This window comes from Crocodylus siamensis, chromosome 14 (assembly GCF_052110815.1).
Source record: "Crocodylus siamensis isolate JL-2025a chromosome 14, ASM5211081v1, whole genome shotgun sequence".
NCBI lineage: Eukaryota > Metazoa > Chordata > Crocodylia > Crocodylidae > Crocodylus > Crocodylus siamensis.
In genome coordinates, this window is record NC_143408.1 from 17,608,889 (window position 1) to 17,621,700 (window position 12,812).

Below are 12,812 nucleotides of genomic sequence, written 5' to 3' on the forward strand. Positions count from 1 at the left end.
AGAGCCTGCAGAGACCTCCAGGGTCATCTTGTCCCAGGTGTGGGATTCACTGTTCTGAAACCATCCAAACAGAGGCCTGTCCAACTTCATCTTGAAACCCTCCGATAATTGGTGTTACCCTCTAATTCCCAGCTGTAGTTGACAAAGGTGTAATATGTAATAGTGGAGGTGGGGGACACACACCACAAAATGATGTTCATCCTTTAGGCCTCACTGCTCTGTCGGCTTACTGGGTGCCATTTCTGACAAAGCTTATGATGATGTGTGCCATTAGCAAGTCCTGAACCAGTGTTTGATAATGACTGAATTCCCATAGGATTTTCTGATCTCTTTTGCTACCCTGTTCTTGAAACTCCCCAGTCTCTTCATGAGCATCATTCTTACATAGCTAATCTAGGCCAAAGAGCACCTCATACCTCTCCTCATAGAAAAACCTGATAGTCTCCCAGCAGATACTGTGAAATATGGCCACATCTCTTTGGGCAAAACATCCCTATGATGCCTTGAGAAGGAGCCCAGTGAAAGGGTTAGAGCTCCCTGGGGTAATGGAAAGCAGTCATATGGCAAAGATGTCTTGACTTATAAATAGGGTGGACATCATACAAGTCAACCTGCCAAACAATGCTGGATACTTCCACTTGTAGTTTCCTCCAGGCAGAGATGCCAGGGATCAGGGGAGTGCTGAGACAGGGTGATGGAATGGATAATGAATGGAACAATGTTTTTGGAGAAGAGGATGTGAGAAAATGCCTGGGCTTCCTCCTTTCTTGCCCCTTTGTACAGAGGGACATAGGTGCGGGCATGTAATACCTTTGGGGATTCCCAGTCGCTGCTGCTCTTTTGCAAAGCCGCTGAAAGTGGCCTTCAGTGCCTGCGACATCATTTCTTTACTGCTCGGGGTTAACAAAGGCACATCTGCACATTCCATATCTGAAAGAAGCAGAAGAGAAAAATAAACCATTTGCTAGACTGTGCACCCTGCTAAAGGAGAAGATGGCAGTATTAGGAACTCTGGGATTACTACATCCAAAACCAAATCCAAAAAATAACTGAGTTGAACAACATGACCTGGGATCTCCCCTTACTGCTGCTCTGTAACTCTGCCCGCAGAGTGTCACATGCCAATACATCACACTGATAAAGGGCGGGTTAGAAGAACTGCACCACTGTCGCTGGCCAGTCTTATCTTGAAGGTATGATACTTATTTCAAGCATGTTCTTGCTAAAGGGATGCTGCCAAGCTAAACAAAGCAGCCTGATTCTCAGTCCACTTCATCCCGGAGGAAATCAGAAGCAACTTCAAACAAGCCAGCGGAGTTATGCCAATATTAAACCACTTTAAGAAAGGGAAAAGTTAGGTTTTTAATGTATTTTATAAAGAAAGCCCCAAGTTGATTATCTAGGCTATCATTATGCTTTAAATTTATTAAATAGCAACTCTGCTGCCATGATTGTAAAAATACATCTAACATCCTAGTCAAAGTCCAGCAAAATCAGTGCAAAGCACTCCCCTGACGTAACTCAGCTTTGGGGAATAGGGCCTGATCCTGGAAAGTGCTGAGTGCCAGTACATCCCACTGAAGCATATAAGGAACTGCACATTCACAGACAAGGTCCTTTGGGTAATTCTGATATCTTTTATTGGACCAACTAAAATAGTCGGAAAAATTCTTCTTTGCAAGCTTTTGGATACGAACATCCTTCTTCAGGCAGAGGACGCTTGCCTATGTCCTTAGACCAACGTGACTACAACCGCCACTACTGCACGTTCACAGCACTTGGCAAGAACAGGACTAATTTAGACCTCAGTCCTACAAAGACTTATGCCAATGCTTATCTTTTATGCTGCGGGAGTATTAAACTGAAGTTGATGGGACTATTCAGAGCCTGTAATATTAAATTAGCTATTTAAACTTCCCAATTCCGGCTTTGCAGGAATTTCTGTGTTTTCTAGTGCCTTTGTATTCCAATATGGCTAATTCAACTACATAGATCCTCAGCTGGCAGATCTCCCTCTGTCTTTGCTTGGTGTTGCATACATGGCCAGCACAGCAAAAGTCTTCAGTAATAACATTTCATGCTTCTCTCCGAATGGAAAATGAATAAAGAATCTGCTTTCATTTTATTCCTGAGAAATTGTATCTAGTTTCTGAAGCAGGGAACCCTCATTGCAATGTCTGAGCAATAACATTTAGCAGTAAAAACCATTCTTTCCACAAAAAAAGTTCAATATGTTTCAATGGTTTTCTTAGATTTTATTTTTTTTTACCATGTCTGGGCTACAGTCAAAATATGACCTACAGCTGTTGCCCCCCAATATTAAAAAGGTCTCTCTTCACTACCGAGTGATGTTGCACTTAGATCCTGGTGCTGAAGCCTATCTTTTAATATCTCTTTCATTGAAAAAGGCCAATTTGTTAAAAACATGAGCAATGATGGAACAGGCTGCTGACTATACTGTGATCATATATCCAAGCATTTTAGAGGCATTACACAGCTGGGCATAATAAGCCCTGTCTGCATCCCAGGGGCACAACAAATTAAGGGAAAATACAGTCAGCAGAGCACATCATACCAAAACCAGTTATGAATCCTAAAATGAGGGGAATTCTAAAGACAAGAAGGAAAATATCATTTTCCCTCAGCGGGTTTGGCTGTTCCTAGCACTCAACACCCTGTTCTGGCTTCCAGGGAAACGGAAGGAGTGGAAAAGGGGGAAATCTCAGGGAATCCTGGAAAAGGAGGTTCGTGGTAGCACACAGCATGACGAAAGCACCATAGAAAAAATGTCAAGAAAGGAGTCAATCAAAGAGCTGGAAAATCCCAGATTAACACAGAGTTACATAATGCAAAATCCATACAGTGAAGCAACTACTGAATGAGTCACTGAGCCCGGCACAGCCGCCCCCACCAGAGACAAGGGATGTCAGGCCAAAAGTTTTGGATGCTGGAATAAATGCTGGCGATGAGCAGTCATAAGGCAAGAACCACTTTTTCCTCCTTCTTTCTCATTTTCTTTCTTTCTCCCTAGGATGGGGGAATGGATATATATATTTTATTTGAAAAACAACTACTCTCACAAAGAGAAAAATCTTATGCTCTATTCATCTTTAATACATTTCCCAAACTAATTTTAGTGCAAAAAGAAGTCAGCATAAAATAATCATCTCAAAGGATCTAGCTTGAAGTGTATTTAACTCTTTTGTAAGTGTCCAAGCATTTTGTGGACCAGTTCAGATAGGTTTTACACAGTAGGAAACTGAGGCCAGGAGAAGTGAATGATTTGCTCAGAAAATCCAGGAACAAAAACTCAGAAGGGCTCATTTATTGCTATGTAAATGAGGAAAATGTTTCGTTTAGAAGGGGGTTTTTCCTCCAGCAAATACATCTTCTCAATTTCCTGCCCCCCCCCCCCACAAAAATGTCAGAAATCAAAATGTCTTGGTTTTTTGCAAACCAAAAAAGTTTGTTGGCTTTGGAGGCCCAAAAGTCAAATATATTTCATTTGGGAGAAAACATAAATTCTTTCTGACCAATTTTATTTCTTCCAATTTTAATGCCAGTTCAACCAAGATACGTTGAGGTCCTGTTGACTTCTCTGAGAGTTAGGCATCTGCTTAAGGGCTTTGTTTGGGTGACACAGGAACTAAAAATATGAGTAAAAGCTCCAAAGGTACTGCACACAATCATCAGGTGGTAATGTCCAGTCCCAGAGTTTGTCTAGATTTCAGCTGGGGGCCCAGAGATGAAACGGGCTAAACGCACCCTTGGCATTCCCACTAGCTATCCATCCGGCATAGGAACGTCAATACTAAGGCAAGAAGCAGACACTAAGGGGCCACAGTTCCATAAAGGACTCTCGTAAGTCATGCTCGCTACACTTGCACAAAGTCTCACCTTTGCATGCACCGGTGGGCAGCCTTGTGGTGCCTTGCTACCTGTATGCACAAACAAGGATCTGGGCATGGGCACATGCACTAGTTAAAAGGACTTATACATCAATGGGACCTTTGATTTCAGATCCCTGAACGTGTAAGAAATTCATCTTCAGCAGTCAAGATGGAGCCTCCATATCAAAGTGAAACAGCCACTTCTAGGGCCACGTGGCATGTTACACTTAGGACGTGTTAACTGCATTTAAAACGCAAGCGTCCATGTGGTCAAGCAGTAAAACATATGCTAAGCGTGATCGTATCATAACAAAGTTAGGACTTTTTGCACAAGGATTATCTCCAGACTGCATTACCCATCACATGTACAGTTATTATTTGACTGCTCCATGGAAATAATGTGAAGTTCAAGACTGTAGCGAGGTGTGGGGGATAGGAGTGATGATACAGTTCCAGCCCCGGCATCACATCAGGGCCAATTCAAGATTGCCGGTAGTAGAGACCTGGCTTCTGTGCATCCACTGGCAGGAGCAGCCTGTCTCCTGGGCTCGGCTCCCTGTGCCGCTTTCTGCCCACTGTCAGCATGCCAGGGACAGGTATGCCAGGCTGGGCAGCAGTGGGGAGTGCACAGGCTCTAGGCATGAAGGTTGCATATCCTCACAGATGTGTGTGCTGCAGTGCTCAGTGCCAGAGTCAGTACTGAGGGGAAGGGCGTGGGGGGGCACAGGCAGCTCCAACCCTGTCCAGAGTGGGCTGAGATCACAGTAAGCATCTCCGCGTGCATGTTCAGAACACGTTCTACCTTTTCAGACAGCACAGTAAAGCTTAAGTGTCCCTTGCAACAAGGCCTGAAGCTCCAGAGCCCAGAGCAGGGACACAAGGTCCGGACTCCTTTCATCCTCAGAAGCCAAATAACCTCCTTTTACAGGCTCCATCCTTGCACTCTTGCCTTTTGCCCCAAGAAGTAAAACATGTAAAATCTGGCTCTTACGTTTTTAATTCCTATTCCTGTAACTCACCCTGATCAGTCATTGTGCCACTCCTTTTATTACAAATTACAACATTCCTTACTTAGGTATGTCAGCAGAGTGCTCCAGATCTCTTCCCCCCACCCATCCCTCCACCCCAGTCAATGGGGGCTAGGTACAGTCATTCAGAAAGCCCAAGGTGGAACTGATCTAAGTGACATGGTTTTCTGTAAGCGCCATAGTTTAGATCAGTAGTCACAAAACTCGCATCCCCCCTTCAGTGGTGGAGGACAAATCTTAGACCAGGTCCCACCATTTTTAAACCAGTCTGTATGTGCTGAACTTCTGTTTGGTTATGGGCACAGACTGACTTCTAACCACTCATACCAGTAAAAGTGTAATAATGTCTTTATCTGGCCGTGGAGTTCAGGGTCTGATTTACCTCTCACAGATGCCATAGTGTAGATAGACCAGTGAGTAATTGTAATAGGAAAATCAAGACCTTAAAAAACAACGAGTTTGGTAAAAAAAACCTGCACTTTGTTATTAGCTGGATTTCATTAGCAAGGGTGTGAAGGAACAAGCAAGCTCCTCAGATAGCTCTACTCTATGCCACCTCCTTTGAGGTAATGCTGAGAGAAAGTGGCTTGATGCCCCGTCCCTGCTTCATCATGTTATTTTTTAATGCTTTGCTTTCTATGCTGTGTGGACCACCCAAGCGTTATCTACTCCCTTGAGCAGTCTGGTTAAATGGTAGCTTATTGCTCGCTCTCTGCCTCTGGAAGCATGATTCAGAATTATCCTAAGAAAACTTTCTAACCATGCTTCACACTGAAACAACCTTGTAGACTCTTCAGCAAAGCATCATACAAGGGAAGGTGAGCGGGGCAATTTAGATATGCACAGTTGTGAATGCTTTCTCCATTTCACTGCAGGGAAATGGACATCAGCAAAGGGTGTGGGCATCAATGGGGTTAACAAAACAATCACAACTTTGGGATTTTTATTAAGAAAATGTTAAGAGATAAAAAGGCAGCAGTTCTCAGCATGATCCCTGAGTGTGTAACAAACACAACTTTGTGTTTTGAAAATGGACTCTCAAAATAACTGTAAAAGCATGATTTTCAAGATTTTTTTTTTTCTTCAGATTGTATTTCAAAACTGTTGGGAAGCTCTATTCAGAATCAAAGACTGATATCATGTCTTCCACTTTTTTTAATAGGATCTGTAACTATTTATTAACATCTCTTTAGAACTATTCTCAGTAAGAAGTTGGTCCTGCCAGAGTTTCTTCAAGCCTAGCTTTAGCTGAGTGATTTCTCTAAGTTAATTGGGAAGGTTTCCTTGTGTAAAGTTAAATGTATCTAAGGCTTTGCACCAGACAGGCAATTGTAGGATATTTTGGGGAAGAGACTGCATTCTTTTGCCTCTTTAATCAGGCCATCCTACATGGGAAATTGGGGTTGATTCTCCTCCCACATCTCATAATTTAACTCTGCTGAACTCAGTGGGGTTAGCCCTGACAAGCCAGGCCACATGACTGCAGGATCAAGCTCTGTCTCCCACCAGTTTCGGTACAGTGTCACTTTTGCTGTGGGCCATGGTATTCAAAGCAGAGACCCAGGGGTTAGAGCCACCCAGCAGAAAAACCAGACTGTGGTGAAATCCTCTCATTTCAAGTTTTCCTTGCCAACCAAAATGTCATTTTCAGGACTTCAGTCCAGTCTGCTGTTTCACCTGTGCCTCGCTTCAAGTCTCAGGAGTATTTGGAAGTAGTGGGAAATGACAGATTTGGGGGGGGTTGCACACTGGCCTGGGAGACAGAAGAGCCTGCGGTCTAATCCTAGAACTGACTGGCTGTGTGGCTTTGTACCACGCTGCCGCCTTTGTAGTGAGATAGCATGTTTTCTGCACCGGTGCTTCCAGTGCTGGGTTCCCGCTCTCCTTTTAGGGCCCCCTGTTCTGCAGCAATGCTTATACAAATTCACTAATTTCTGGCAGCTATAACAAGAGGCCTCTGGTCAGTTGGAATGAGGCCTTCACGTGCATTTGTACAGCACCCAGCACAATGGGGTCCCAGGCTTGTAGGCAGCCCTACTACTGCATTCAAAGTATCTCATGATGACAGCAGTGTAAGCTTTAACACAGGCACACCCCAGTAACTTCAACTGCCATATCCTGAACGCTTTCTGCTCTGGGTTTCCAGTTTGAAACCCATAGAGAAAAGGCTCTTGCAAGAGTAGAGGGGAGGTAGTAGTTCCTTGGACTCCACCAGGACCCTGAGCCTTTATTGGCCTTGATGACTTGCATTGAGGCAGCACATAACAGCCGCAGCCCTGGATAAGGGCCCCACGCATTAGACGTAGCACAAACAAAGAACAAAGCAAGAGCGAGAGCTTAGGACAGGCAACAGAGTCTGAAGGCATCCGAGAGAGGTGTCCAGAGTTCACCTCCCAGCCGCAGTCACATGCTGTTCTGAACAGGCCTCTCATTTAGAAATTATGTGCACACGTCCATTTTTTTTAAGGCTTAACATTTACAAACTTTAGGGATTTTGACCTTAAAATGCAAGCAACGCTGCAAGATGCCAAAACACAACCATCTGGCTGCTTCAGCACAAGAAATTCCATTGCAAGTGCGGGGTGTGTAGGAGGGGAGGAGAATCATTTTTATCCCAAGCTTCCCCACCGAGTCAATGCCCCTTTAAAGCTCCCATTAGCTGCTCACTTTGTTTCCCATCAAAAGCTTCACTGTGTCCTTGGCCAGCCCCTGCTACTTTACACAGTAGCCTGCATGGAAATAGATGTCCAGTGGGTCAGAGTGGAGCAGGCTGACCCGGCCACCCCCGCTCCTGCCCCTCCTGTCCTTGCTCTGATGGATGAACACAGAGGTCAAGAACCCAGTGCGCTGTTGTCTCAGGTAAAAGCCAACTGTCCCTCTTCCCCCACCCTCCCACACCCCCTCAAGCTCCCAGGCTAATCAAGCCAGATGCCTGGGATTCTGCCGTCTCCTTATCATGCAGAAGGCTAAGAGCTGCGAAGGGCAATGCCCTCTCTTCCACAGGCCCCCAGCTCCAAACAGAAGGGTCAGCAGCAAGAAGCTCATGACTCCCCTGCAGCAGCAGCTCTTTGGCTGGACACACCAGAGTGAAGACGCTGCTCCCCTCGCCTCCATACGTTGTGTGTACATGGTGGGCTGACGGCATGCCAGGGGGCACAAAGCACAGACTGCCCCAGCCCCGAGGAGCCTGCACAGCAAAGGAGCAACAGGCAGAAGGCAGGATGCACCAGGGAGCCGGGAGGAGGGAAAACTGGGAGGGGGTTTGCTGGTGACCTGAGTGCAGACTAGGAGGGGACTGAAGATCTCAGGGAGGCTTTGGGACACAAAGGGGCAGGGGTATTAGGAGCACACTGGGAGATGGGATTGGACAGGGGGTGTTCGTTTGGTGTTAAACCAACCCTCCGTGTTTGTGCAGGAAGAACAGGATGGCCCCTCGGGGACTGTGCCCCTAAGACAAGCAAGAGAAGGGAATTCATGGATCCCTACCCCCTGTGTGCTTCCAAACCCCACCCCATCTGCCCTAAGGTGTGATCTCTGACCTAGGTGTTGTGCTGCTACACGCCTAGACCTACCTATGACTGAATGTAGCACCGATTGCCAAGGGCTGTATGCCCTATGCAGACTTTGTGCACAACCTCAGCTCAGTGAAAGCATCTCTTGCGCTCAAAGCGGTTACAGAGAGACGGAGGGCTCACAACTCCCCAAGGTTTGCAGGGGGGCTGGACCCAGTGATCTGTAAGGTCCCTTCCAGCCCCTAACATCTATGAAACTAGGACAGAGTTTCACCCCAGACAGCAAACTTGGTGTCTCATCCACCGCACACATTTCACCTGCATGGTAGCTGAGCAGCAAAAACAGGGAGGTAGCTGATAATCTGGCAGCTGTACACAGACCTTACCAGACAGTGACTTTGGGATATTTCCTCCCAAACTTGTCCTGCCACCTGACAGACTAAGCTGTTTTTAAATCAGGCCATTTAATTCCTCCCCACAACCTCCTTATAGTGTTCAAAACCCACAAGCTCAGGGGAATGATCTGGAGGGTGCCAGACATGACTGCTCCTAGCCATACTCCACACACCAAGATAAGAGCCCTCCAGCTGTCCAAGGGCAGCCTGCAACGCTCACCTGCACAGACACAGATGAATCCTCGGGCTGTGGCCACTCAGACCACCTGAGCCCACCAGTATCATCAGGAAATGCCGCCTCTTGCTCACATCTGGAGCCTCTCTGATAGCTTGTGCATTGAAAGCAGTGGGCGCAGTTATTCCCTAATACTACTGAAAAGATCTCCCTTGCGGATCCTCCCAGCAAAGATGCTGCAAGGGCTTTCTCTGCATCTCTCGCCACCTGGAACTGGCTTGCTGTTTCTTACTGACTCTCCTGCCAAACCTATTTTGCGTGCTGCGGGAGGAAGATTCAGTTCCTCTCTCAGCTGTTCGGTTACGGTCTGGATTATACAGTGGTGCCTCTGTTGGTGCCTCCACAGTGCTGCAAATACATTAAGTAAACCAGGGAGACAGGTGGTGAGCCAGCGCGCGAGGTAAAAGCACCAAGGATTTTCCCAGCTCTTGGTTCAGAAGCTGCAGACCGAAGGACCGCTCGTCCTGCGAGAATGGCAGGGAGGGCTAAGATGGAAAGGCCCTTCCCACGCCTTCTGGTTGAAAGGTCGGCTGCATCGTTACCTCAAATGACACCATGTTCTGACCTTAACCAAACCGCTTCAATTTGTCCCAGAATAGCCTTGTCTTTCCCAAGTGCCCTCCTTGTGGATGGGGCGGGGGGGGGGCAGCAACTGCCTGGGCAAATAGCCCCAGCTGAGCCCACATGTATTGAGGCAGGATTAGGCAAAATTTGTCTGCACTTTTGAACTGTTTTCACAAGCCCAGCCTCTCACTCCCACGCAGGAAGCAGGAGCTAAACCAGCCTGTTCCAATTAGGACCCCTCCATGTTTTCAGGCCAGGGAAATGGGGCGCGGGAGAAAGCGAAGAAAACGTGGGAGAAGGAAAAGGAGTGGGGTGGGAGAAAGGGAACGGAGCTGGGAATGTGGAAGGAGGAACGAAGGGAGGAAAGCAGCACTTGAGCTACGGGAATCGGGCGGTAGAGAAGCAACAGGGGAGACGGAGCAGGAGGCAAAGAAAGAACAGAAGAGCCGGGGAGCAGAGAGATTTTATACCTTCTGGGTAGGGAGTATTAAGCAGCTCTTTTTTTCCAGAGGCACAAAGGGGACAGACATTCACCATCTCCATTCCAAATAAATACATGTTGTTTCGTTTCGTTTCTTTTCTTTTTTTTTTAAGTCTTTTTTTTGCCTCAAAGAGGGGAAAATAAATATTCTGTGACCAGGATGAAAGCTGGGCTTCAAAAAAATAATAATAAATAAATAAAGAGCGAGAGGAAACTGAAACCCCACATTGCTTAGCACTGCAAAAAGAACAACAAAGCCGGCTTTCTTCCGGCATTCAACAGCTTTCTTATGGAGATGTGTCTGCGTCTGTGTGGTGGGGGAATCTTCCTCCACATAAAGGGTTTGAAAATATCTCCCCCAAAGGCAGAGAAAAGGCCTCATTCTAAGCTTAGGCCCTTCAGCGGAAAAGATGGATCAATAGAGATCCTTTAAGGCTGGGGCGAGACCAGGTGTTTGATGGAAATCTCAGAGTAAGACACTGCTCCCTCCACACTTGTTTCCCCATCTGTAAAATGGAGATGGCATTGACCTGTTGTAAGGCTGAGTTCATGCTGATAAGGTGCCTTGAGATCTCCATTCGGGAGGCCTGCTGAAGCAGCAGAGCTGTTCCTCTTCCTACGCTCCACTGCTATCCCTTCCGCTGTTGCTACAGCGGCTTGCACTCAAAGCAAAGCTGTTTGAAATGTATTTCCGAAATATTAACATCTCCCCACACTCCTCGTGGAAGCATGTACTGTACGGGAGAAACACGCTCCCCAATGCTGCCTGCTAGCACAATGCTCGAAGTCCAGCTCTGCTCTGCAGGTCTAGACTTTGGCCTTTGCTGACTGGAGGGGTTCAGGGTTGAAGGTCTCCTCTACACCAGTTTCTACAACATCCCATTCCCTTGATTCATCCTCGGGGTGTTTAATGCCTTGTGGTAACTGCTGTTCAGTACTTCAGCAGTTTGAATACTGCAGGAAACCCTTCTGAGGCTAATATAAAGCCTGGAAGCCTAGTCACAGCAATAAAAGGGGAATGTGGTTCAAATTTAATAGGGAGAAGAGGGGAGGGCGGAGGCTGTAGGCAATCTGGACTTCTGCTCCCTTGTTCCGACACGATAGGTCTGAAACAGGACTAGACCCCGTCTCTGTCCTAGTCCCCTGCTCTCCAGAGGCGGCAGCTGGTACAGGGGACATCGGGTCACCAGATGTCATCAAGGAGGGATGCTAAACTATAACCCAACAGGCTTCTCTCTCCATGTTTTCATGCAAAGCTAATGTGCAAGTTGTCCAGATGTTCCCCTGTCTGGAATCATGGGGTGGGATGTAGTTGCGGAGCAGTGAAAGCATCTCCCTATGGCTCCAGAGATGTGAGGGGGAGCCTCACTCCAGATTTGCACTAGTGGTCTCCCCCAGGTCAAGCCATATGTCAATAAATATCTGGACTACTGGCTGAGGAGCCAAAGATGATCGGGTGTTATCCTGGCAAACTGCCTCCCCTGTGTACCACTGGTTGAAGAACCAGGGTAGCTCAATGGCCTGCTAGGTTTGGCAGGAACCTCTGGCCTTAGAAATAAGCTGTTAGATGGAGATCCCTGGACAAGGACACCCTTCTCCCCGTGACAGCAGGGGGACAGCAACCCAGGATATCATAGAGTGAATCCCACTGATAGGACAAGAGACTAAGTCCTAAAATTGGGCATCTTCAAGAGGAGGTTGGATAGATATCTGGTTGGGGTATTTTGATCCCAACACTTGTTCCTGCCCAGCGCAGGGGGTTGGACTTGTTGATGTGTTCAGGTCCCTTCTGACCCTAGAAACTATGAAAACACCCTGATGATGCAAGCCATACACAAAAAGGAGCTTTGATACAATGCCCATTGAAACCAATGGCAAGACTCCTACTGAGTCTAATTGGCCCTATCCTTGTTTAATTTCCATAGCTGGACTTCCTCTGGGTGGAACAGCAAAGAGACACTTAAACCAGAAACAAAAGGGGGAGGGGGAGGTATCAAAGCAATCCTGAACATACTGAACTTCCAGACCTGATGGGAATTAATGTCAGAGTGGATTTGATACCATGTAACTGGGAAATCCCCATGGCTAGAGAAGAGGATTTTGGGTAAAAAAAAAAAATTTCCAACACTGACCCCCATCCCCCCGATACCCCATTTTTATTTCTCAGTCCTATCATCTGTAAAGCGGGGGTAACAACTACATTCCCAGATGTGTAGTGAGGGGTAATAAATGGAAACTTGGAGGAAGCAGCCCTGTAGTAGGACTGTGAGAGATGCAGTGAGCCAAAATGGTCAGATCAGGAGTCGGCTGTAATTTGGAGCCGAGGACAGTCTTAGCCTGTGCAGAGATGCACATGTATAGATTTTTATCTCAAAGGTTGGAGCCAGCTCAGTCCACAGAGAGGGATAGTTCAGCCACCATTGGAACGTAGCCACCGCTGGAGCAGGATGGCAGTTTGACAGCACTTAGGAAAACTATGGAAATAATTCTGCACGGGGCATGAGAAGAAGCTTCCATTTCGATGAAGCAATAGGGGAGCTGAGGACCGGTCTGCAGGGAAAACTGCAGTGGTTTAGTTAAAACAATTTTGTCAACTCAGTCAACCCTCCCCCCCCCCGCAACAGAGGCAAACACCCTGAAAGCACTATAAGCAATAGGTTATGTTGTTTTAGATTTAATACCACTTACACAGGAGCCATTTCTTAAC

At 46.8% G+C, this 12,812-nt stretch overlaps 1 protein-coding gene across 6 annotated transcripts in view; it reads right to left on the reverse strand.

Annotated features, from left to right (window-relative positions):
- The window catches only part of ETS1 (ETS proto-oncogene 1, transcription factor), a 114,041-nt gene that overhangs the window by 30,823 nt on the left and 70,406 nt on the right, over positions 1–12,812 (reverse strand). For all 6 annotated transcript variants that reach the window (XM_090027012.1, XM_090027008.1, XM_090027011.1 and 3 more), the window contains one exon: positions 811–930. In XM_090027012.1, the coding sequence (XP_089883138.1) occupies positions 811–930 (120 nt within the window). The remainder of the gene's footprint in view (positions 1–810; positions 931–12,812) is intronic.